General features: G+C 51.4%; 1 protein-coding gene and 2 long non-coding RNA genes across 6 annotated transcripts; 1 reads left to right on the plus strand and 2 right to left on the minus strand.

The window, feature by feature from the left end:
- Nucleotides 1–9,065: 9,065 nt before the first annotated feature.
- Nucleotides 9,066–16,086, plus strand: ISLR2 (immunoglobulin superfamily containing leucine rich repeat 2). 4 transcript variants are annotated; one of them, XM_083398887.1, is made up of 2 exons: nt 9,066–9,350; nt 12,449–16,086. In XM_083398887.1, exon 2 carries the CDS (start codon nt 12,456–12,458, stop codon nt 14,559–14,561), a length of 2,106 nt encoding a protein of 701 aa, XP_083255013.1. In that variant the 5' UTR covers nt 9,066–9,350; nt 12,449–12,455; the 3' UTR covers nt 14,562–16,086. The 4 variants fall into 4 exon arrangements, with proteins under 4 accessions (XP_083255013.1, XP_083255012.1, XP_083255014.1 ...); XM_083398886.1 differs by lacking the exon at nt 9,066–9,350 and adding an exon at nt 10,224–10,839; XM_083398888.1 differs by lacking the exon at nt 9,066–9,350 and adding an exon at nt 11,152–11,170.
- On the minus strand, nt 15,631–18,301 carry LOC310657839. The gene is made up of 2 exons (XR_014501961.1): nt 17,392–18,301; nt 15,631–15,840 (listed from the first exon to the last, which is right to left on the minus strand). It is a non-coding gene; the product is annotated as an uncharacterized lncRNA (long non-coding RNA).
- Nucleotides 18,302–22,266: 3,965 nt separating this feature from the next.
- LOC310657841 lies at nt 22,267–22,751 on the minus strand. The gene is made up of 2 exons (XR_014501963.1): nt 22,468–22,751; nt 22,267–22,348 (listed from the first exon to the last, which is right to left on the minus strand). It is a non-coding gene; the product is annotated as an uncharacterized lncRNA (long non-coding RNA).
- Between the last annotated feature and the right edge of the window lie 546 nt (nt 22,752–23,297).

Raw genomic sequence — 23,297 nt, forward strand, 5'->3', positions numbered from 1 at the left:
TCACAGAATGGTAGAGTTGGAAGGGACACCCCAAGAGTCAAATACTCCAACCCCTACAATGCAGGTAAAGGTAAAGGGGCCCCTGACCATTCGGTCCAGTCGTGGCCGACTCTGGGGTTGTGACGCTCATCTCGCTTTATTGGCCAAGGGAGCCGGCATGCAGCTTCCGGGTCATGTGGCCAGCATGACTAAGCTGCTTCTGGCGAACCAGAGCAGCGCACGGAAACGGCGTTTACCTTCCCGCTGGAGTGGTACCTATTTATCTACTTGCACTCTGACATGCTTTCGAACTGCTAAGTTGGCAGGAGCAGGGACCGAGCAACGGGAGCTCACCCCCTCGCGGGGATTCGAACTGCCGACCTTCTGATCGGCAAGTCCTAGGCTCTGTGGTTTAACCCACAGCGCCACCCATCGCAACTGAAAGCATCCCTAACAGATGGGATCTATGAGAGTCACACTCTCCCCAAAAGTAGGCAAAGTGAAACACAGCCATCCTTGGAGACTGGCACTTCTCTGTATGTTGCGATGCAGTTCTCTAACTGGTGTCTACAAAAATCCATATATTTGAGCGAGGCATGTACAGGAATGAAGGCAGGAGTGAAAAGAGAATCCAAAATGCATGGCATTCAGGAAAACAGCTTGCAGAGATGTGTGCATGAGTCAAGTGCCATACGAATGGCCTCGGGGATTCATCAAGAACACCACCAAGCCTGAAGTGAGGGCATCTGTCCTGTAAGGGGAAAGGGACAAATTTGTTAATTTCAGTTTCTCTCCCCGCCCCCAATCCAAAATCCAGTTATCTACCTTTCTATAGCAGTTTGCCAATTTTTCTCTGAAGTACAGTGGTACCTTGGGTTACATATGCTTCAGGTTACATAAGCTTCAGGTTACAGACTCTGCTAACCCAGAAATAGTACCTGGGGTTAAGAACTTTGCTTCAGGATGAGAACAGAAATCATGATCTGGCAGCGCAGCGGCAGCAGGAGGCCCCATTAGCTAAAGTGGTGCTTCAGGTTAAGAACAGTTTCAGGTTAAGAACGGACCTCCGGAACGAATTAAGTACTTAACCCGAGGTACCACTGTACTCACAAAACTTCACCAGAATTTTAGTGCCAATTTCTCCCAATAAACATATTTTCTTTGTATGCAGTCTTGAGTAATGCACATTTTTGCAAGCACCTTCAATTAACATAATTCATTTTTGTATGCTATTTTCATCAGGATAGGTCTGTTTTTAATGCACACTTTCCTGCGATAGAAGCACACAACATTCGGCTGGAGAACTGCCTTTTAGGATTCAGAGAAGTCAGATTTCATTTTGGCACTCTGCTTTGAGAAATATGAACTAAGAAATTCCTAATGAACATGCAGACAGGACATAGGCTCCCCTTTCCTTTCACACGATGTACCTAACACAGCAAAAAAAAAAGTTTAGTTTTTAATGTAGAAATTCTGGAATTTATTTTGAACTCAGAGAGATTACAAGCTTACCTGCGCGGTTGATATGTTTTGGATATGGCTCAGGACCACAATACCTCAAGGACCACCTGTCCCCATAAAAACTGACCTCAATTCCGCACTTATCATTTAGTGCCCTTCTTCACATGCCTCCTCCATGTGAGGTTCAGAGGGGGGCATCATGACAACTGGCCTTTTCCACAATAGCTCTCCGTTTGTGGATTGCTCTCCTTTAGGTGCCAGGTGAAAATGTTCGTCTTCAACCAGGCCTTGAGGCGATTCATATTCTACAGCCTTTCAAATGTGCTTGTGGGATAGGGGGAGTTAATTGCGTTCTTGTTTTCGTTTTAACTATTTATTTGTGTGTTTAGCTTGTGTTTTTATATTGTGAACCGCCCTGAGATCTTTTGGTGAAAGGCAGTATATAAATCTAATCTATCTATCTATCTATCTATCTATCTATCTATCTATCTATCATCTATTATCTATCTATCTATCTATCATCTATCTATCTATCATCTATCTATCTATATCATCTATCTAATCTACAGTATCTATCTATCATCTATCTAATCTACAGTATCTATCTATCATCTATCTATCTCTCTATCTATCTCTCTATCTCTCTATCTATCTATCATCTATCTATCATCTATCTATCATCTATCTATCTATATCTATCTATCATCTATCTATCTATCTATCTATCTATCTATCTATCTATCTATCTATCATCTATCTATCTATCTATCTAATCTATCATCTATCTATCTATCAATCTATCATCTATCTATCTATCATCTATCATCTATTATCTATCTATTATCTATCTATCTATCTATCTATCTATCTATCTATCTATCTCTATCTATCTATCTATCTATCTATCTATCTATCTATCTATCTATCTATCTCTATCTCTATCTCTGTCTATCATCTATCATCTATCTATCTATCTATCTATCTATCTATCTCTATCATCTATCTATCTATATCTATCTATCTATCTATCATCTATCATCTATCTATCTATTTATATCTATCTATTGTTCTATCGTTCTATCATTCTATCTATCATCTGTTTGTTTCTTTGAAGCTGCATTCCCCCCCCCCTTTTATGTTTTTTAATTATTATTCAGTGAAGATTTTTCTTTTTTTTTTAATGCAAACAGGAGCAAATTCCCCCCCTCCCCTCCCTACATCCTGAGCCAGAAAATTGGCCCTTCAATTCCTTCCATGTCTCTCCAAGGTTTCAGGCTGTGGACTTTCCTGCCACATGGCAACCGAGCCTTTTCAGCGGAGAGACCGGGAATCAAACCTGGTTCCTGCTGTGTGCAACACACAGGGCTTGGCCACTAAGCTGTGGTCCCTATGTGATGCAGAAGCGCCAGGGAGCATGGCCAAGGGCCATTCCTGGCGCACGTCCACCACCTCTCTCTCAGTGAGTTTGAAGACATGCATTTCCCCTTCACACTTCGCAGCACACACAGTGAGCACACAAGACGGACAGCTGCCATGTCAAGGCAAATTGGCAAGCAGTATTGGGGAAGACAGGAAGGCCACTGCCAGGCTGAGGAAATCTTAGCTGGTTCATCAAATGAGTGTTTAATCATTTGACACACGTATATTTGCGTATGACTAAAAGCAAGAGGCTTGTTTGTGGGGGAGGGATGGATGGAGAGACGCTATTTTGTTGGTTTGTGGATGGCGCCAAGATGGAGCCATTTTCAGATATCTGAAGGGCTGTCACCTGGAGTCATATCATAGAACTGTAGAGTTGGAAGGGACCCCAAAAGTCCTCAGGAATCAGATGGAAGGTGGAGCCAGCTTGTTTTCTGCTGCTCCAGAGGAACTGAACCAGCGGATTCAGATGACAAGAAATGATTGAGATTCGGACCACGCATCAGGAAGAACTTTCTATCAGTAAGAGCTGTTTGACAGTGGAATGGACTCCTTTGCAAGGTGGACTCTCATTTGTTAGAGGTTTCTGAGCAGAGGCTGGATGCCCATCCATCATGGATGCTTTAGTTGTCATTCCTGCATTGCAGGGGGTTGGGGTAGATGACCTCTGGGGGTCCCTTCCAGCTCTATGATTCTATGATTCTGCTATCTTACGGTGTGTGTGCGTGTGGGTTCTTTAGGTAGCAAGTGTGGGAATGTTCAGGGATGCAGGAGAGGATATATTGTTTGCTTATAGCCTTTTCCAACTTGTGTAAACAAGTTCACAATTTAGCAGAGTAACATTCCCCCTTTTAAACTTGCAGCGGATGCATTTGCTCAGGCTCGCTAAAGCCTCTATAATAACTGTTCTGGTATTTCCCCCTTATTCCCTCATAAAATATAAGACACAACAGTCTTCTATAAAAGTATAAAAAGAGTTTACTCACATTCTGTTCACAATCGGGTCCCAGAAGGCAGACTTAGCTTAGAAAAGTAACATACACCTGGAAACTATCTCATAAGGAGACAGTCCCTTTGTCCTCTCTTGGCTGGAAGCATCTTTGGCTAAGCAGATGTTGCTTCTTCGATGCAGGTAGTCAAAGAGGGAGAGATGGCTGCCCTGCCCTGTGCTTTTGTCATTACCTGCACAGGTGAGGCCACGCCCACCTCTAGTCACATGCAGGAGGAAACAAGAAGTTTACCTGTTGGCTGGACAAACATTCCTCCCCATGTGTAAACATGTTCACTCTAGGAATGTTGTACTTGACTGCTCTTGTGTTTCACATCCCACAGCAAGGTGTACTGCTTCACTTGCTCCCAAATGTGGTAAGTCAGTTTTGCTGTGTTTGGGGGGCCCTCCTGCTCATTCTTCTGAGCCTTCTGCCCCCAAGCCCTTCCCTGGGTCACAACTTGGCCTCCCCCAAAGAATCTTGGGAAACATAGTTGGCCAAGGGTGATAGGAACAGTAGCTCTGAGAGCTCTAAATCCGAGAGCCCATGTGGGGTAGTGGTTAGAGTGTCAGCCTACAACCTGGGACACCAAGGTTCAACTCCCACCCCCTCAGCCATGAAGCTCACTGGGTTACCTTGGGGACCAGTTGCTGCCTCTCTCAGCCTAACCTACCTCACAGGGTTATGGTGGGGATTAAATGAAGGAAAAGAGAACCAGGTTAGCCACACTTACGTCCACAGAAAAGTTGGAATATAAATGAGATAAATAAATATGCATGGGATTTGAATGCATATGTGGGAAGCATTGAAACAGCAATTCCATTCTACCCCAGGGAAGGGTAACCTGTGGCCCTACAGATGTTGCTGTGGACCCCAACTCCCATCTCCCTAGTCCATTGGCTTTGCTGGAGTCCAATAACACATACTGCCCACTCTTTATCTGCACTGTGGCCATACAGAGCTGTTGCTGCTGTTGCTGTTTATGTTGGTCCAGCCCAGGCTTCCTCAACCTCGGCCCTCCAGATGTTTTGAGACATCATCCCTGACCACTGGCCCTGCTAGCTAGGGATCATGGGAGTTGTAGGCCAAAAACATCAGGAGGGCCGAGGTTGAGGAAGCCTGGTCCAGCCAATCCTGGTGAAAATAAAACATGAATGTTTTAACAGCCTGTGAAATAACATTTACTTTTTGGACCAATATATTGCTTTGCTCTTTTGAACTAATCTCCCCAAATGCAGTTCAATATGCAGCTTGCCTGATTCAGCGTTATCAATAATGTATTTCTTAATTTAAACCATTCATTTAAAAATATCCGCAAAAGCCTCTGGCAGAGTCTGTTTCAAAGAGTGCAATGACCACCCGCTCTGTGCCATAATGAAAGACAAAGGGGCAGTTTTGTGCTCATTTATGCTGTGCATGCTGCAGTGAATCGGCTTGGGAGGTTAGCTCAGGGAGGCCAGAAATTACTGGACTGGATATCAAAGGAGCCTGCTGAATCCGGCCAGTGGTCCACCTGTCAGCATCGCCCTTGAGCCAATGCCACCAACTGGACTCATCCACTTCAGCCCCGACTGGGCTAGGCGAGCTGGGTAGCACTTCCAGAGACCACCTTCTGCACAGGAACAGGTCAAAGTGCTGTGGACTCACACCTTAAGAGTTGTGAGCACCGGATTCACTTCCACAAGAAGACAGTCGTCGCACAGCAGAGTATAGCAGAGCATAAACGACTCGGAGAGCAGCTCTGTAGAATATCTTCTTTATTCTATCTACAACTATAATACACAACTATGTACAGAGCTAAATGAAGTCTAAACGAAAATGCTGAACTGCACTGAGTGTCTGCAGCTGCTCTTAGCAGCAACCTTATCTATACACACGATCTCTCTCTAACACTCAGTCTCTCTCTCTCTCTCCCCCCCCCCCTGACACTTTGATGTGAGGCTGGAGCGGAATAAGTAGAGAGCAGAAACCGCCCCTCCTCTCTGGAGAATCAGCAGAGCACATTAGCGGATTCTTGGATATGGGAGGGGTGAAATCTCCTCACCACCTAGTCCAGCATCCTGCTCTCACAGTGGCCAACCAAATGCCCCAGTGGTCAGCCCATAAGCAAGACCTGAGCACAACAGCATTTAAACTAGTTCTGGGGATCATATTTTTAAAATATTCACACTATATCTGGGGAGACACTGGCTCCACCCACTCCCAGCTTTGGCCCCACCCAGCGTCAACATGTGGCCCTAGACAGGACACACACACAGCCCAGTGAATGTGGCCCCTAATGCAAAACATATTCCACAGTGGGGTACAAGGTTCATAATGAACGCTCTGACACAAGTCCTTCAGTGTCATCATGAAAAAGAGCACACAGGGGGAAATGAACTGCACACCAGAAGCAAGTCTGGCAGTCTAAAATCTCCATATTGTTCATTTAACAATGAGCAATCCCTTGCCATATTTTTGCCTTTGGTTGGAATACAGAATTTATATGGTTTCAGTACATTGTGTCTATACCTGAACTGGTCTGTTTATGTCTTGGGTGTAATATTGTTCTACAATTAATTGTTTAAACCTTTTCATACGTTACTTGCTCAGATAAAATTGCACGATGTTTTTGTCTGCAATTTTATCTGCAGTACAGTTCTGCTGCATGATGTTGTAATGTGGTCTATTGATGAAGGGCAGCGTATTAATTTAATAAATAAATAAAGTAAAGCAAAATCTATTCATAAACACCATCAGATAAAACCATATGGAGCAAGAAGGTGTCAGCCATGAGGTTATTGCGTCATATTAATCATGAACAGCCCCACAAACAGAAGCAAAGTCCGTGGGGTCTGCCTCAGCCCCTGGGGACCCGTTTTTCAGAGATGGTGAGAAACATGACTTTTAAAAATCACAAGTCCAAAGAGTAGAAAGATGCCTCCTCCCATCTTCAAGAGACCACTAACCTAGTGGTGGTCAGCAGATATAGAATTGCTGACAAAAAATATTGGCACTTGCACCATCAAAAATGGACAAAAGACATAACTCAGCATTCAAAGTGGTTTTAGAACTCCTGAGCACAGTGACATCCCCACCACATAGGCGAGTATGTTCCTCACACCTTCCGACCCCACCAGCATAAGGGGGAACCAGATCTGAGCTAGTTGGATCTGGGTTATAAACCAGTGATGGGCAGTGGCATAGCGTGGGGGGTGCAGGGGGGGTGGGCCGCACCGGGCGCAACATCTGGGGGTTAGGGTAAGGGGGCGCAAATTACTTGCCTTGCCCCGGGTGCTGACAACCCACGCTACGCCACTGGTGATGGGCCACCTTCAAAGAACTATGGACTGTGAACTGGTGTGCACGACAGACCCTGGGGCGGCAGTGTGTCCGTGTGCGGAGGTGTAAGTGACTTGCTGACTACCACCAGATCAAGTTCATCGTTTGTGTTGAATAGCTTAAAATAATCAGTTTTACTGGGAGTGTGAATAAATTAATTGCAATTAATAGTTCTCTTAGTGGGCCATGCAAAGTGCCCTTCAGAAAGAGTCTATTTCAGGGGCCAGCAAGGTTTACCTTGCCTGGGCCGGTTCACTCCAGTGGAGATCCCTCTGTGAGCTGGATTGTGTATGTGCAAGCGAATGTGCACACCCACAATTTCCTGTGTCTGCGCAGATGCAATTTCCAATGGCTGTGCCTGTGCAGATGCGATTTTCAGCAACTGCGCACACACAAGCATGATTTTTGGCACCACGGAAGCGAGTCCCTGCGCTGGTTTAGTGCAGTGCATAGGGACTCGCCAGGAAGGCGGCTCGGTTCGGTGGTGGCTCGTGGGCCGGTTAAATGACCCCCGTGGGCCAATTGTGGCCCATGGGCCTTAGGTTGCCTTGTTGTTGTTGTTTAGTCGTGTCCGACTCTTCATGACCCCATGAACCAGAGCACGCCAGGCACTCCTGTCTTCCACTGCCTCCCACAGACTCATGCTGGTAGCTTCGAGAACACTGTCCAACCATCTCGTCCTCTGTCGTCCTCTTCTCCTTGTGCCCTCCATCTTTCCCAACATCAGGGTCTTTTCCAGGGAGTCTTCTCTTCTCATGAGGTGGCCAAAGTATTGGAGCCTCAGCTTCACGATCTGTCCTTCCAGTGAGCACTCAGGGCTGATTTCCTTAAGAATGGAGAGGTTTGATCTTCTTGCAGTCCATGGGGCTCTCAAGAGTCTCCTCCAGCATCATAATTACAAAACATCCATTCTTCAGCAATCAGCCTTCTTTATGGTCTTTCTTTAGGTTGCCTACCCCTGGTCTATTTTGATTGAGTAAGGAGGAGAACACCTGCTCTGCCTTCACTTGTGGGGTGGGTGGGTGCATGACTGCTGACCTCTAGGCCTGGAGACTTTCCCCAGGCTCTGCACCTCCGATGCCACCCGCCTCCCCAGCCCTGTTCTGCCCTCTCCTTGAGCGCCTTTGCCTGGCTAGAAGGTGCCTTTGAACTGCCACGATGCCTCGCTTGCCTGAAGCTGCTGGACAGGGGAATGGACCGCACAGGAGGTTTTTAAACAGAAGTTGGATGGTCATCTGTCACCGATTATTGATTCCTGCATGACAGAGGGTTGGGCTAGATGACTCTAAGAGGTGCCTTGCAACCAGTGGCGTAGCGTGGGTTGTCAGCACCAGGGGCAAGGCAAGTAATTTGCACCCCCTAACCCGTGGATTTGCGCCCCCTAACCCTAACCCCCAGATGTTGCGCCCGGTGCGGCCGGCCCCCCCTGCACCCCCCACGCTACGCCATTGCTTGCAACTCCTCAATTCTGATTGCAGAGGTGGGTTCTTTGGAGCGCGTCCATAGAAAGCCACCGGCTTTTGCGCGGCGCGCACATAGCTTACTGCCAGGGCTGGCTGGCTCGCCCATGAGGTGAGGTGAAGCGACTGCCTCGGGCGGCAGGATCCGCGGGGCGCGGTCAGATCCGGGTGGCCCTGGCGGCGGCGGCGGCTGCTATGTCTGCCCCAGCAGCGCCTGCAGCTGCTGCAGCTTCCCCTCCAGCTGCCGCCCCTTTCCGACAAGCAAGCGCAGCGTTACTTCCTGGCGTCACCCGCACCCTGCTCTCCCACAGGGCGGAGAGGGACCATCGAGCAAAGCCTTGCAGGTGTTTTTTCTGAGTCCGGCCCCCACCCATCCCGGCCGCCCGCGTTCGTGCTCAGCTTTGCTTCCTGGTTTTGCGATCCGGAAATGCAATTTGCATTTCTCACTTCCATTCCCGGGTGTGTTTACTCAGAACAACGAGACTTACTTGCACAAGTAAGTAAGAGTGTGCACCAACTTCAATCCTCGTTTTCATTTATTGCCTCGCTTTGGCATTCTGATTCCCCTTCTCTCCTCCTTTGGAGACACCCTCGCTTGTAACCAAATCTCCGGCTTTTCGACAGAGTTACTTTCAAAAGCGCCGGGTTTCTCGCGCGAATGGGGCGCTTTCACAGCTCCCTGGCCCGGTTGCTGCTCCTGCACAAAGCACAGAAAACTAAGGTAGGCATCGGAGGGGGTGGGCACAGCCAGACCACCTAATTTCATCTCCTTGAGTTGTGTATCGTTCTGAACTGCGTATTGAGTGAGAGAAACACCGTATGCCAACAGCAGTGCTATTTATACCGTGGCCTTTGCTAGAAGAAAGAGGCGCGTCTCTTGCGCGCGCGCTTATAAGACCCTTAACAAACGATTATTCTTGCGGGCGCAATTTTCTAATTCGCCTCAGGTTCCCGGATGCCTCGGGCCGGCCTTCTTACTGATCAGAGAGGTCAGAGTCACATGCCTTGCTCTGCCCATTTTGTTGTTCCAGACAGGCTGGTGCAAGAAGGGTCACCACAGTAAGATGTGGCCCTTGGGCTAAATGCCACCCCCCCCCCCGCCAAGGACAAATGTCACTTCCAGCACTCTGCCCCGCAACACGTTCCCTTCTTTAAATAATCAACTACAACCTGAAAAGCAGCCTGTCAAGCTTATTCTTTTGGTGTGCGGGAGGCTGGCGCAATTAAACACTTGGGAGATTTTGCTGGAACTGAGTTCAGGAGGAGGTGGCGAGGAGAAAAAGGAGCAGGATTTGCACCAGTGCCCTTCACGAAGCTTCTTGTTGCAACAGCTTGTTCCTCTCAAATGTCAGGATCGTGTGAATTATTGTGCCGCGTGGGGGTGAGGGAGATTGTTTTTACTGAGGGCCTGAGATTATTTCGTGTTTTTATAATGAATTTGCACTTTGTACTTAAATCAATAAAATATATTAATTAATAAAGGAAGCGGGAATAATGGGGTGGGGGTGGGGCAGAGAGGAGGCAATGAGAGTAGATCGGGGAGCGAGGATCAGAGGGATCTCGACGGCTCCTGCCTTCCATCCGTTCTGATCTCCTCCTGGATCCTCAGATACAATTCTCTGCTCAGCTATTTGCTTCCAATTTGCGCCTCAAAGGCGGATTAAATAGTAATAATATTAATAATCCTAACAGCAGCAGCCCACCTGCCGGCTGGATTGCTGCGGAGCGGCGGAGGGCTAAGGAGGGTGACTTGGAGACATATTGACGTGATAAATATTGCATGGTCTTTACTTGGGGGTGGGCATAGGCTGCGATTTCTACATCCACGCAAGGAGGTGGGATAAGCGAGGCGCATCCCCGGGCGCCTCGGGCGCGCGCTTGGCCTCTCCTAGTAATAGAGATTGTGATTTTTTTTATTTTTTTTTTAAAAGTGGGTTGGAATTGAGGAGGTGCGGGAGGAAGGGAGAGGAGGGGGCGAGCTCAGCGCCGCCGCCGCCGCCGCCGCCGTCTTCAGGCAGACCCAGGGCTAGGAGGCATCTCCGGGGCCGGGGAAAGCCTCTCCGCCGCTCTTCTTCGCGCTCGGGACGGGAGCCTCCATGGCGGCGCCTTCGGTCCTGCGCCGGGAGTTCCGCAGGACTCGTCCGGTCGTGGGGTCCCTCCTGGTGATGCTGCCGCCCTAGAAGGGACCCTTGGGAGCCCAGGATGGAACGGTAAGGGAGGCGGACACGGCTTGGGCTTGCGCGAGAGAGGGGACCTACATCCCGTGAAGGAACCTGGGGAAGATGTTGGTACCCAAGGCGGCGGCATCCGGGGAGATGAGCGAGGAAGAATGCGCTCGCTCGCTCGCTGGCGCAGGGCAGAGTCCGCTGTCGGGGCTCAGCGGACTGTAGGCGAGGTGGCTGGGGGGGCGCTGAAGCTGCTCCCCCCGGTTTGCAGACCAGAAGGCTCTCCTAAAGCGCAAAGGCTTGGGAAGGGACATAGCAGAGCCAGGTTGGGAACACAAAGATAAACCGCCGTGCACCTCCCGAAAGGAGTGGCTGGGTGTGTGGTGGGGCGGGGAAGAGATGTGAATCTCTACATCTCTCGTGGCTTTAGAAGAGGATGGGACCCATTCATGGAGAGGAGGGGGCTATGGAGGTCTACTAGCCACGATGAGCACGCTCTGCCTCCGCAGTCGAGGCAGCGATGCTTCCGTTGCTGGCAACGCCGTGAGGGGCTCTTGCGCTGGAATCCTGCTGGGAGGCTTCCCATAATGGGCACCCGGGGGCCAATGTAAGAACAGGATGCTGGACTGGATGGGCCACTGGAAAGGACCCCCAGGGGTCATCTAGTCAACCCCCTGCAATACAGGATTACATTGTTCTGATATTCTTATCTCCATATAGAGGTTAGGTTGTGTGGAGGGTGGGGTGACGTCGAGGGGCTGCCGTCGGGGATAGAAACCGGAGGAGGTCTGCGCTAGGATCTACGGGGGTCGGTCCGTGTCACCTGGAGGACAAGCGGGGCTAGCTGGTGACAATGAAGAAGGGGTGTCTCGGGGCTGATCTGCAAGTTGGACGGAGAAAGAGTAGGAGCGAGGCAGGGGAGGAGCGGAGGGGGGCTAGCTAGAGAGAGAGAGAGGGCAGTCTGCTGTATATCATTTCGAAACCCCTTATTTTTCTGGACGCTGGCAGTCAAACAGAGCGAGCGGGAAAGTGGCCGGGTGCTCCTTTTCTCCTGAGAAGCCCCTCTCTTATTCACTGACTTTTCTGCCCCCCACAGAAAGAGAGTAAGGTTGCAATCCTGGGAACAAGCCCCGCTGAATCCGCGGCAAGCCTCGGTTAGGGCTGCAGCCTCAGAGGCACCCTGAACGCTCTGGCGAGGGAACCAGCGTTGCAGAGCTCGAGGGGCTTTGCTTCCCAGCGCCCGAGAAAGGGTAGCCTCGCAGAGAGAGCGCGGAAAGGAGGGAGGGGTCCGTGGCTCAGCGCCAGAGCCCTTGCTGGGCATGCAGAGGGTCCCAGTTCAATCCCAGCTGGCATCTCCAGGTAACGCTGGGAGAGGCTCCCTGCCTGAAATCCTGGACATCCGCTGCTGCCAGTCAATACTGGGCTAGATGGATTAACGCGGCCTCCTGCGTTGGCAAACGTAGAAATAGGAGGAGACGCCTAAGTGCCGCCAGCCCCAGCACGCGTGGCCGGTGGTCATGGGTGGTGGGAGTTGTAGTTGAGTGGCCGCGGTGGCGGACGGCGGATGTTTTTGGAGGTAGGAGACCGCCTGCTGGCTCTGCTGTAGACCAACTCTGACCGTGGTCCTCTACTTTCTCTCCCCGCATCCTTGCAGGGCTAAGATGCTGTCGGGTGCGTCCCCGCTGCTGCTGCGCTGTTGGCTGGCGGCGACCTTCTTGTGGGCCCCGATCCGCGGCTGCCCGGAGCCCTGCGCCTGCGTGGACAAGTACGCCCAGCAGTTCGCTGACTGCGCCTACAAGAACCTGGAGGCGGTGCCGTCCGGGCTGCCGTCGAACGTGACCACCCTGAGTCTGTCGGCCAACAAGATCGCTGAGCTGCGCAGGGGCTCCTTTGTGGAGGTGACGCAGGTGACCTCCCTGTGGCTGGCGCACAACCGGATCGGGGCCATTGAGGAGGGCACCCTGGCCATTCTGGTGCAGCTGAAGAACCTGGACGTCAGCCACAACCAGATCGCCGACTTCCCCTGGGGAGACCTGCGCAACCTCAGCGCCCTCCAGCTCCTCAAGATGAACAACAACCGGATGTCCCACCTGCCGGGAGATGCGTTCCGCACCCTGCGGGACCTGCGCTCCCTCCGCATCAACAACAACCGCTTCTCCGAGGTGGCCGAGGGGACCTTCGAGGCGCTCACCTCCCTGTCCCACCTGCAGATCTACAACAACCCCTTCAACTGCACCTGCCAGCTCATGTGGCTCAAGAACTGGACCGAGAACACCTTGATCTCCATCCCAGACCGCAACGCCATCACCTGCGCCGCCCCGGAGCCCTGGAAGGGGCTCCCTTTGGCCAAGGTGCCCTACCTGCACTGCGCGCCCCCTAGCGTCCGCTTGAGCTACCACCCTAACCTGGACCGCACCCGGCTCTCCTACGGCTTGGCTCTGGCCTTGCACTGCCACGCCCTGGGCCTCCCGCAGCCCGAGGTCACCTGGAGTATCCAGGCCGCCGGCGAGACCCTGGAGATCAAGGCGCCGGCGGCGGAAGGAGAAGGCAACGCCCTGCCCTCCGACGGCTGGTCCAGAGGAGACCGGGAGAGGTTCCAGGCCTTCAGCAACGGCACGCTGCTCATCCCGCATCTCAGCAAGAAGGAGGAAGGCACCTACACCTGCCTGGCTGCCAACGAGATGGGCAGCAACCAGAGCTCGGTCCACGTCGCCGTGGCGGACGCCCCCGCGAAGGACTCGCTGGGGGACCGCAAGGCCCAGCCCGGGGATCGGAAGCCGGAGGGCAAGCCCTCCAAGAACAGCGTCATGAAGCCCGAGGAGAGGACCAAGCTCCTTCCGGAGAGACCCACGCCCAGGAGCTACCACGCGGCCGGGCCCCGGAACGCCAGCGGGCCGTCGGGGCCGCCCGTCTTGGCCAAGCAGTGCGGCTCCAGCGAGGCCCCCCAGTACGTCTCCAACCACGCCTTCAACCGCAGCGGAGCCCTCAAGCCCCACAGTTTCGACCTGGGCGTCATCGCGCTGGACGTCTCGGAGAGGGAGGCCAAGGTGCAGATTACCCCTTTCTACGCCCAGCCAGAGAAGGTCCACCTGAGGAGGCTCTACCTGTGCGAGGCGGGCCGGAGGGGCCACTCCCTGGTGCAGTGGTCCCAGATCGAGGAAGGGGTGAACTCCTACTGGTTCCAAGGCCTCAGCCCCGGCACCAACTACTCCGTCTGCATGAGTTACGTCGGGGAAGACTGCCAGGTTCAGGTGGTCTTCACCACCAAGCGGGAGGTGCCCTCGCTGGTCATCATCGTGGTGGTGAGCGTCTTCCTCCTGGGCTTGGCCACCATCCCTCTGCTGGGCGCCACCTGCTGCCACCTGCTCTCCAAGTACCAGGGCAAGACCTACAAGCTCATCATGAAAGCCCAGAACCCGGACCAGATGGAGAAGCACATGGCGGCGGACTTCGACCCGCGGGCCTCCTACCTGGAGTCCGAGAAGAATTACGACCCCAGTGAGGTGGGGGAAGGGGAAGGCGAGGAGGAAGAGGAGGAGGAGGCGAGGGCGGAGGGAGAGGCGGAGGGGCGGAGGGGGCTACCTGGGGGACGACAGCTGGAGAGAGACGAGAGCCTGGCCGCCAGCTCCATCCCGGAGTCCCAATCCAAAACAAACCCGGAGGAATTCGAGGTGGGCTCCGAATACAGTGACCGGCTCCCGCTCGGAGCGGAGGCTGTGACGATCTCCCAGGAGATCAACGGCAACTACAGGCAACCGCCCCGTTGAGGCTTCCCTCGGGCGGTTCCCGGAGCTCCGGGCGCGCAGAAACCGAAGGGAAGCGCCCTTCTTCACTGGGGCTCGGGCACCGCTTGCCTGATCGGCTGCGACCTTCTCTGGAAAGGTGCTCCTGCCACCGGGAAGGGACGTCTCCCCAACACCGAGAGAGTCCAGCAGCCGGCGCCTAAGGCTGGCTTTGTTCAGGGGCTGATTTTAGGAGGGATCCCCCCCCCCCCGGATTTATAGAGATGTCCTAAATATTCGGGCAAAAGAATGGATTGGGTATGGGCAACACAGCCTGGAGAAATTCATCCCCCCCCCTTTCTTGAAAACCCTCTACTGCATATGCTCCAAACACAAAAGCTTACGTTTTCCACCCCACCCCATCACCTGTCTTCTAAAACGCACCCCCTTTCCCACGCACTCCCTCCGCATTTTCGTGGATTTGATAGGCTGGAAACTAAATTGGTTAGGGTCCGCTCCCGCACCAATATTCTGAAATACGCACCCCACTTTTCCCACGCGCCTCCGCGTTTTCGCAGATGCAACTTCTTTTCTAAAATTGAAATTTACAATTGGTTATGGTTTGCTTTTTTGTTTTGTTTTTTAAAAAAGGAAATTAACGAAAACACGACGACGACAACGCATTAAAAGTCGTTGGTCCTAATCTGGGAGCGAGAGTCTCCCTTGGCGTTTAGGGAAATGGTGTCCATTTCAGTTCAGGAGGTTAATGGTGCTGGACAGCTCCCGAATCCCCACCCCCGAATTGCCTTCCCTTCTCCAGCCCCTTAACCCCGTGTGAAGGAGCTTGCGGTCAAGGAGGTCAGTGAAATCAGGATCCGTGCCAGGCAGCAGCCCAGATTCCCAGCTTGTCTCATCGGCTGGTCAGGATCACCTGTGTTAAATAAATGGAGCCGTGCTATAGATAAATGTGTGTTATGTCTGTGCGTGACTTTGGACCGCTGGTGGACGCGTGGAGTTTGAGTCCTAAGGGCTCCCAGCTCCTGGTCTGGATACTGACCCCCTCCCCCCCCTTCCTGCAGCCCTGTCTGAGTCATGTCACCTCCACGAAGATCCGTATTTGCTAAATGTTTATTGGGTAGAGTAGTCTTGCTTCTAGAGAAACGTGCTTGCCCTTGATGTGGTTCTGTGATGTTCAAAGGCAAAAACGATGGGAGGTCCCGGTGGGTTGATTTTTTTTGCTGTGTTGAGAGTGGAAACAATTTAAATATCGTTTGCAAAGGGTGCAGTCGTGCTTGGCTTGGAATGATCATGGTGGTTTTTGCCTCTGTTAAAGTAGAAAGAGAGAGATATATATATGCAACCCAATGTCAACTAAGAAAGCCAGTACAATCGTCTCCAGGGCGGAGAAAGAGAAAAATAACGATGGTATCACTAATGTGTGATTGTTAATTATTATTGTGCAAGGAATCCTTTAGAAAGGAACAGGCTGAGCAACGATAACCTTTTTTCACCGTGCCTCTGTATGTGGAAAGTCAAGAATAATGATAATAAAAACAGACTTAAAAGTGGACATTTGGAGCCTTGTTTTGTAATTTGCAAATAGGCAAAGTGTGTTGTGTTAGATTTCAGAGCCCAGAATGAAAGCGGCGCTAGATCGAAAGGGAATGTCTGAGCAAATCTCCCCAGGATCCGTTTAGCATGAAACAGAGCTGGCGATCAAACGTTGCGCCCAGATGCCGCCGCGGCTTTGAACATTAAAACAGCTGCGCTGAGCAAACCGCATCTATTTTTCAGGCTCCCCACCCCCGGCCCACCCCGGAGTCTTTAATACCCAAATCATTCCCTTTTTAAAGGATATGGGATTCTCTAGGATGCATCTACCTGCTATGGGTTTTTATGGACAGGTGAATGGTATGGATGGCCTTTTATGGGCGAGGAAGAATGCAAAGTCCGCAGTTCCTGGTGGGGTGGGGTGGTCAAAAGAAAAAGAAAAACGCACGCACTTGTTCGCTAAGAAACATAAGGCTGCCGCAACCATACCTGAAAGTCTTACCTGAAAGTAAGCTCCAGTAAACGCAATGGAACTTACTTTCGAGTAGGCATGCATGGGAACCGCGTTGTAAAACACGGGTTGTAGTCAACAGACTTTTACTCAGAGCAGACCCATTAATGTCCATTGATAATTGAGATCCATAAATCTGAATGGGTCGACTCTGAGTAACCAGCAGTTGAATACAACCCAACGTGTCTTCCGCTGCAATTCCCGTGCATGTCTACTCGGGAGAAACTCCGTTGCGTCCAATGGAGTTTACTCTCGGGTAAGGGGGTATACCGTTGTAGCCTTATTTTTCTTAGGGAAGAAACTGCCATAAATGAGGTGTCAGACTGGACACGACATTTTGTTTGCGGTGTTTTGAAAACGGCAAAGTGAAAAGACCCCTAAAATGAAAATACACCTCATCGCTTCCTATTCTCACCTTAAAGGGGGGGGGGGGTCCTGTCGTCTGAACACACTGCCCCGGCCTGCGCCCCACAAAGGGCACTCTGGCTATGGATGACTTTGAGTTTGAAAAAACCTGCCTGGGCCGAAGAACAAAATAGGGTGGCCACCACGACCTGATCCCAGTCTGCCGCGTAGAGAAGCAGAGCGACGTAAGCCCCCTATCATAGAATCAGTTGTAGAGTTGGAAGGGGTCTTGGGGGTCATCTAGTCCAAACCCCTGCAATACAGAAATCACGGCTGGTTCAGGGAAACTCTCAGCCAGGCAAAGGGCGCGTCGCCCATCCCAGAGCTGCAGGATGTTGGTCTATTAGGGTCAATGGAACCCCCACCCCACCAACCTCAGCTGCCCTCTGCCAGGACCCACCTGCCTACCTTCTCCCAATCCCTCCAGCCTAGAGGGATGGCTCTTCCTGCCACCTTCTTCAGCTCCCTTGAGGAACTCAGCGAGGGGGAGCTGGGCAGGGACGGCGATAGGAATTCGTTGGCTCCGCGTGTCCGTTGGCTCTGGCGCCACCTGCTGCTGGCCTCCTTCGCCATCTCAGTTCCAAGGAGCGCCCACTAAGCACCACCGCCCAGAGCAGGCCCGAGCCGAGCCACGCAGCTTGCGGCAGGTCTCTCCGCTGCGCGGAACAGCTTGCATATGGCGCGCGTATTTGCGCAGGGCTGAATTCCAACGCGAGCGGAGTCTCACGCTTGGGACCACGCGTCCTTTAGGAAGCGCAAAGGGGCTTTGAGGGTGGGGACCCCCGAGCCCTCCGAACCATCCGCATCCCACCTGAGGCTCGAACATGCCTCTTTCAAGACAACAGTTAAGCACAAGTGGCAATGCTGAGCATATGTGCAGCCAGCCTTGCCTTATGCACCGGGACTATCGGTGTGCTCTGCCAGGTCCCACAAACTGACCCGGCCTATGCCTTTTTCCAAACTGCTTTTGGGTGCAGGAAAAGCTCATAGTCCGCAGGGGCTGCACCACAATCCTGTGCCCGTTTACGCGGAAGTAAGTTCCATTGTGTCTGCAGCGGGTCTTGCTCGAGTGTGCAAAGGATTGCAGCCCCGTGCATGGAAAGGGATGGCAGGATCAAAGCCACAGGAATTCCTACTTGGCTATTAGCTTCCAAATAGGAAAGGAGAGAGTGTGTGAAACACCACTGATGTGTGTAACAAAATGCATGTTTATTTGTTGCTGTGCATGCACCCAGCAAAATATATATCAAAATACATATCTTGGGTTATATCATGCATTTTCTTGGACGGAAGTAAAATCCAAATACTAACACATGAGAAGCAGTCAGAACCAGATCCTTGAAAGGTATGGTTTTTTTTAATTTATAAAAATATTTATATACCACTATATCATCAAAAGAAAAATATCAAAGCAGTTCGCAGCAATGAAACGAAAAAATATACAATAAAAGCCATACATAAAAAGGTTTTTAAACCCAACATCTATTAGCCATTGTGGAAAGATGTATTCTTAATTGACTACGTTGGCAATCTATGCCTGTCTGGCACATATCGGTATATGATTAGCACATGTTTGTATTATGGGCGCACAGCTGCCGTTGTGTGCATTTAGGTAATTGTAGATTCGAGACTTAACAGCACAATCCTATGCACGTCGACTGAGAAGTAAGTCCCATGGAATTCAGCGGTGCTTTCTCCCAGAATCGGGCACGGGAGTTGCAGCCTTAATGGTTACACAGTGAAAATTGTACCTTACTTAATGCAAAAGCCCTACTGCATTTTGGGGTCCTCCTCCTGACCATTCTGCCGCGCAAAGCTCTGGACTTCTGCCCCCAAATCCTCTCCTGCCCAGACAGCTGGGTCTTTATAAGAGAGGCTTCTCCAGGGCCAGGGCAGCGAAAATGGACGGATAGCGAAATGCCTTTGGATATCAATTACTGCCAGACAAAATTAGCAGGATGGTGGCGGAGCAGAGCAGATGGGCCTTGGCTCGGATTCCGCGTGGCTCCTGGGATCTCATGGGAAGGGCGTGGCCGCTTGCCAGAAACACGGGGACGCTTTGTGCGCGGCCCTCGTTTCAAATGAATTGTGTGCGTGTTTACCTAAGGACGGGGCTTGCATGTGCGCGGAAGCAAGCTTTTAGGGTTCACGCTACTGTGAAGATTTACATGCACACGCATCATGTGCATGAGCAGCAGTTTTAAATGCAGGCGTGGTGTGTGAGTTAGTTAGGGAGCTGGAGCGTTTATGCAGAAGTAGGCGTGGGTATTCCTGCCCCCCTAGAATTGTACGCGTGCATGCAAGAGTTTTAAATCATACAAACACACAACCTGCGTGTAGCACAGAGGTAGTGTTTGTGTACACGCTCTTGTAAAAAGCTGCACGCGCACACACTCATGTTTTTAAATACATCTGAGGTGTGCGTCGCGGGGGGCTTGCATATAAGCAGAAGTCATTTTATTCAAGCTCCCGGGGGGGGGGGGTGTGCGCTCCTCCCCGAAGCTAGGGCACCCTTGTGATTACAAAGAAGAGCTAAGTGGGCACGATTCGTATTCCTTCCTTCTTATGAAATTTAATCTGGATGCTTGAAATTTCTACGGAATCTTTCCGAGCGGTCCCCTCTCTCTACTCTCTCGGTAAACATGCCCTCCCCCGACAGTTGTTTGGCGAGTTCCTGGCTCACCGAGCGGGATCTTCTCTCTGGGATAAGACCCCCACTGATGCAGGATCAGGCCATCCCTCGTCCCCTTTAAAATTGGTTTAACCAAAGTGGAATAAGCTCTTGTGCACACGTTAATACAGATGAAAGAATCCCTTCTCCGACAAAGCATCCACTGGAAAAGCTTACAGCAAGCTTCCTCAACCTCAGCCCTCCAGATGTTTTGAGACTACAGTTCCCATCATTCCTGACCACTGGTCCTGCTAGCTAGGAATCATGGGAGTTGTAGGCCAAAAAATCTGGAGGGCGGAGGTTGAGGAAACCTGGCTTAAAGCATCTTTTGGCCGTAGCCAGTCTTGAGCTGTGCAACCGCATCTCTCCGATAAGAACGTAAGAAGAGACTGCTGGATGAGGCCAATGGCCCATCTGGTCTGGTACCCTCTTCTCACCGTGGGCAAATACCCCTAAGAACCTAGGAATCTCGATAGACTGCCCCTGGACCTGGAGGCTCTATCAAAACCTAAGAGCCCAATGGCCAACCTAGTCCACCATGCTGTTCTCACAGGTGCCAGCCAGATGCCCCGTAAGCAGAGCCTGAGCACAAGAGAAACTCTCCCCTCCTGTGGCTTCCAGCAACCGGCATTTAAAAGCATTTACTGGCTCGTTTGCAATGATCGTTTGAAGCCACAATGCCAGGGTTTTGGCACGCCCATGTGTGCTTTAGGAGCAGAAACTGACGAGCCGCCCTTCCAGCTCTTGGTCCTGGCACGTGGCGCATCTCCCTCGGGGCGCTGGTGGAGGAGGAGCCGGAAAAGGCTGTGCATGGGTTGGGGCAGCCGCGTTTTCCACGACAGGGATAATGATGTCATCTCCTGGGCGCTGTTGGCCTGGCGAATAAATCTGCCGTTCACGAGGGCGGAGGGGGGAGGGGAGTCCATCAAATATACCGAGAAAACAGAGCTACCTTAGCACGAGGGTTAAACGCCACTTACTCCCCCAAACAAAAATCAAAGCCCCTTTATTAAGAACAGCCCAGATGTCACAAAATAGCAAGCAAACTTTTGCGTCCACCAGAGCTCCTTGTCCATCAGGTTGGATAGGAAGTCTGGATGCTGCCTTAGACCCCGGCAGACCAAGTGGTCCATTTAACTCAGTGTTGTCTCCAGGGTTTCCGACAACGAATATTCCCAGCCCTACCAGGAGACCTCCGTGTGTCCTGCGCCAGAGACCTTCTCCCACTGGGCGATTGCGCTTCCCTAGTCAGCTATCCTTGCTTTTAGATAGTTTGTGTATGTGTCCGACCGACCACAAACCTTCTTAGACACAACCCCTCCTGCCAGGGAATGAAGGCTGGGGGGTTGAGGACCTACAATTCCCAGCAGCCTTCACAAACTGAAGCTCCCAGGAGTCCTTGGGTCAAGCCATGGCTGTTAAAGGGGGAGAAGAGAGCTTTCTGTGGATGGTGCAGATGTGACCACTGGCCATGCTTGCTGGGGCTGATGGGAGATGAAGCCCAACAACATCTGGGGTGGCCCCAGGCCTCCTACATGCAAAACAAGGGGCTCTGGAAGTTGGGCAGGGTTCAAGGAGGGGGAGGGGAAAATGCTGGTTTGGAGTTAAAGTCCTAATTTCTGCACAGGTCTTGCACTGAGACAAGCAAGAGGTGTTATCAAACTTCAGAGACTCATTCCAGTCGGGCTGAAGCAGTGATAGTGAGGGGGGGTTGCAGTGGGAGAGAAATTCCCCCCTCTGCCTTAGTATTTCACATTTTGCTTGTATTCAAGGTGACATACAATGGCTTTCTGGGTCAAGGTCATCAGTGGCGTAGCGTGGGGGTGCGGGGGGGCCGGCCGCACCGGGTGCAACATGGGGGGGGGGGCGCTCGCACTCACAGCTCTCTGCCCCCTGCTAAAATCCACGGGTTAAAAGGTAAAGGTACCCCTGCCCGTAGGGGCCAGTCTTGACAGACTCTAGGGTTGTGCGCCCATCTCACTCAAGAGGCCGGGGGCCAGCGCTGTCCGAAGACACTTCCAGGTCACGTGGCCAGCGTGACATCGCTGCTCTGGCGAGCCAGAGCCGCACACGGAAACGCCGTTTACCTTCCCGCTAGTAAGCGGTCCCTATTTATCTACTTGCACCTGGGAGTGCTTTCGAACTGCTAGGTTGGCAGGCGCTGGGACCGAACAACGGGAGCGCACACCGCCGCGGGGATTCGAACCGCCGACCTTTCGATCAGCAAGCCCTAGGCACTGAGGCTTTAACCCACAGCGCCACCCGCGCCCCACAAAATCCACGGGTTAGGGGGCACAAATTACTTGCCGTGCCCCGGGTGCTGACAACCCACGCTACGCCACTGAAGGTCATTCCAGATGAGTTTCATGGCTGAGCAGGGATTTGAACCCTGGTCTCCCAGGTCCTAGTCCAAGACTGCAACCACAGCACCACCACCGCCTTACTTCCCACCTCCAACCAGATAATACAGCCCCATGGCCTGCAATTCCCTCTTCCAACTGTAGCAGGAAACCCCCCCCCAATCATTCAGTTTGTACAAACTTCACACACACTCACACACTACATACGCTACGCTTCTTTATAAATTCATAGAAAATCAACCATACACCCGATTTGCACTGTTCCACTTTTATTTTACTCCATGAAGGAAGGACTACAAAATGGGGAAGGTTTGATACAGGGCAGCCATAATCCCTTGAGCATACCAGTACATACACAGGAGCCCTGCCCAGTTGCTATGCCAACCCTGATGGTCTCAGACAGAAGACCATCAACACTGCATACACGACTACCTTTTGTCTTCTGAAAATGACTCATGGGGAGGGGGAGAAGGGAACCAGCCAGGTGACAGGACACTCAGGTTACCACCACCACCCCTCCCTCAACCCCTCCTTTCTGTGATGTATGTATGATGTTTCTGGGGGTGGTCTTGATCTACAGGGTGGGAATTTCAAAAGTTTTTATAAGGCCTTGCACACCATTTTTCTGTGTCTTTCCTCTCTCCTGCAAGTGAGGGGAACACCCTGTTGCAACAGTTCAATAAAGGCCAAACCTACAGGCTGCTGATTTGCTCCAATTTACTCTGGTTGGTGTCTTTACTTTTTGTCCAAGGGAGCCCTCGGATTTTCCGGTAACACCCCCAAGGTAGGGAATCACTGGGGCAGTCATTGAATGTCTACCTACCTCACAGAGTTTTTGCGGGAAATAAATGAGGAGGGGGAGAACCATGTATTCCGCCTCAAGCTCATTGGATGTAAAGGTGGGGTGCAAATTCAATGCAATAAATAATAAATAATAACATCTTGAAGCTCAATAATTTCAAAAATGCAATATCCTTTGCCAAAGGATGTCTGCTGGACTATCGAAAATGCATGAATTTTTTGGAACCATTGACTTTCCCTTCAATCCCTCTCAGGATTCCCCACCCCCAACCCCATGCCTTAAAAGCTCAGCTTTTGTCAGCGTGCATGAAGTCATTGTCTAGCTTCTATAGAAAAGAAGGAATATGAAATAACAAAGAAGACTGGAGAAATGCAAAAATTTAGCCAGACATGCAGATGATGGATGCTTGTCAGGCTCTGAGGCAAAGTTGCACTGGTGCCAATTTTGTAAAACTATTGAGGCTTATTCTGATTTACATCCC

This window comes from Podarcis tiliguerta, assembly GCF_965153285.1.
Source record: "Podarcis tiliguerta genome assembly, chromosome: 9".
NCBI classification, from domain to species: Eukaryota; Metazoa; Chordata; class Lepidosauria; order Squamata; family Lacertidae; genus Podarcis; species Podarcis tiliguerta.

Coding starts and splice junctions, on each gene's coding strand:
- ISLR2 (XM_083398885.1), top strand. CDS start 11,244: ATGGAGAGGAGGGGGCTATGGAGGTCTACTAGCCACGATGAGCACGCT. Junction 11,402..12,448: donor ATGGGCACCCGGGGGCCAAT/GTAAGAACAGGA, acceptor GCATCCTTGCAG/GGCTAAGATGCTGTCGGGTG.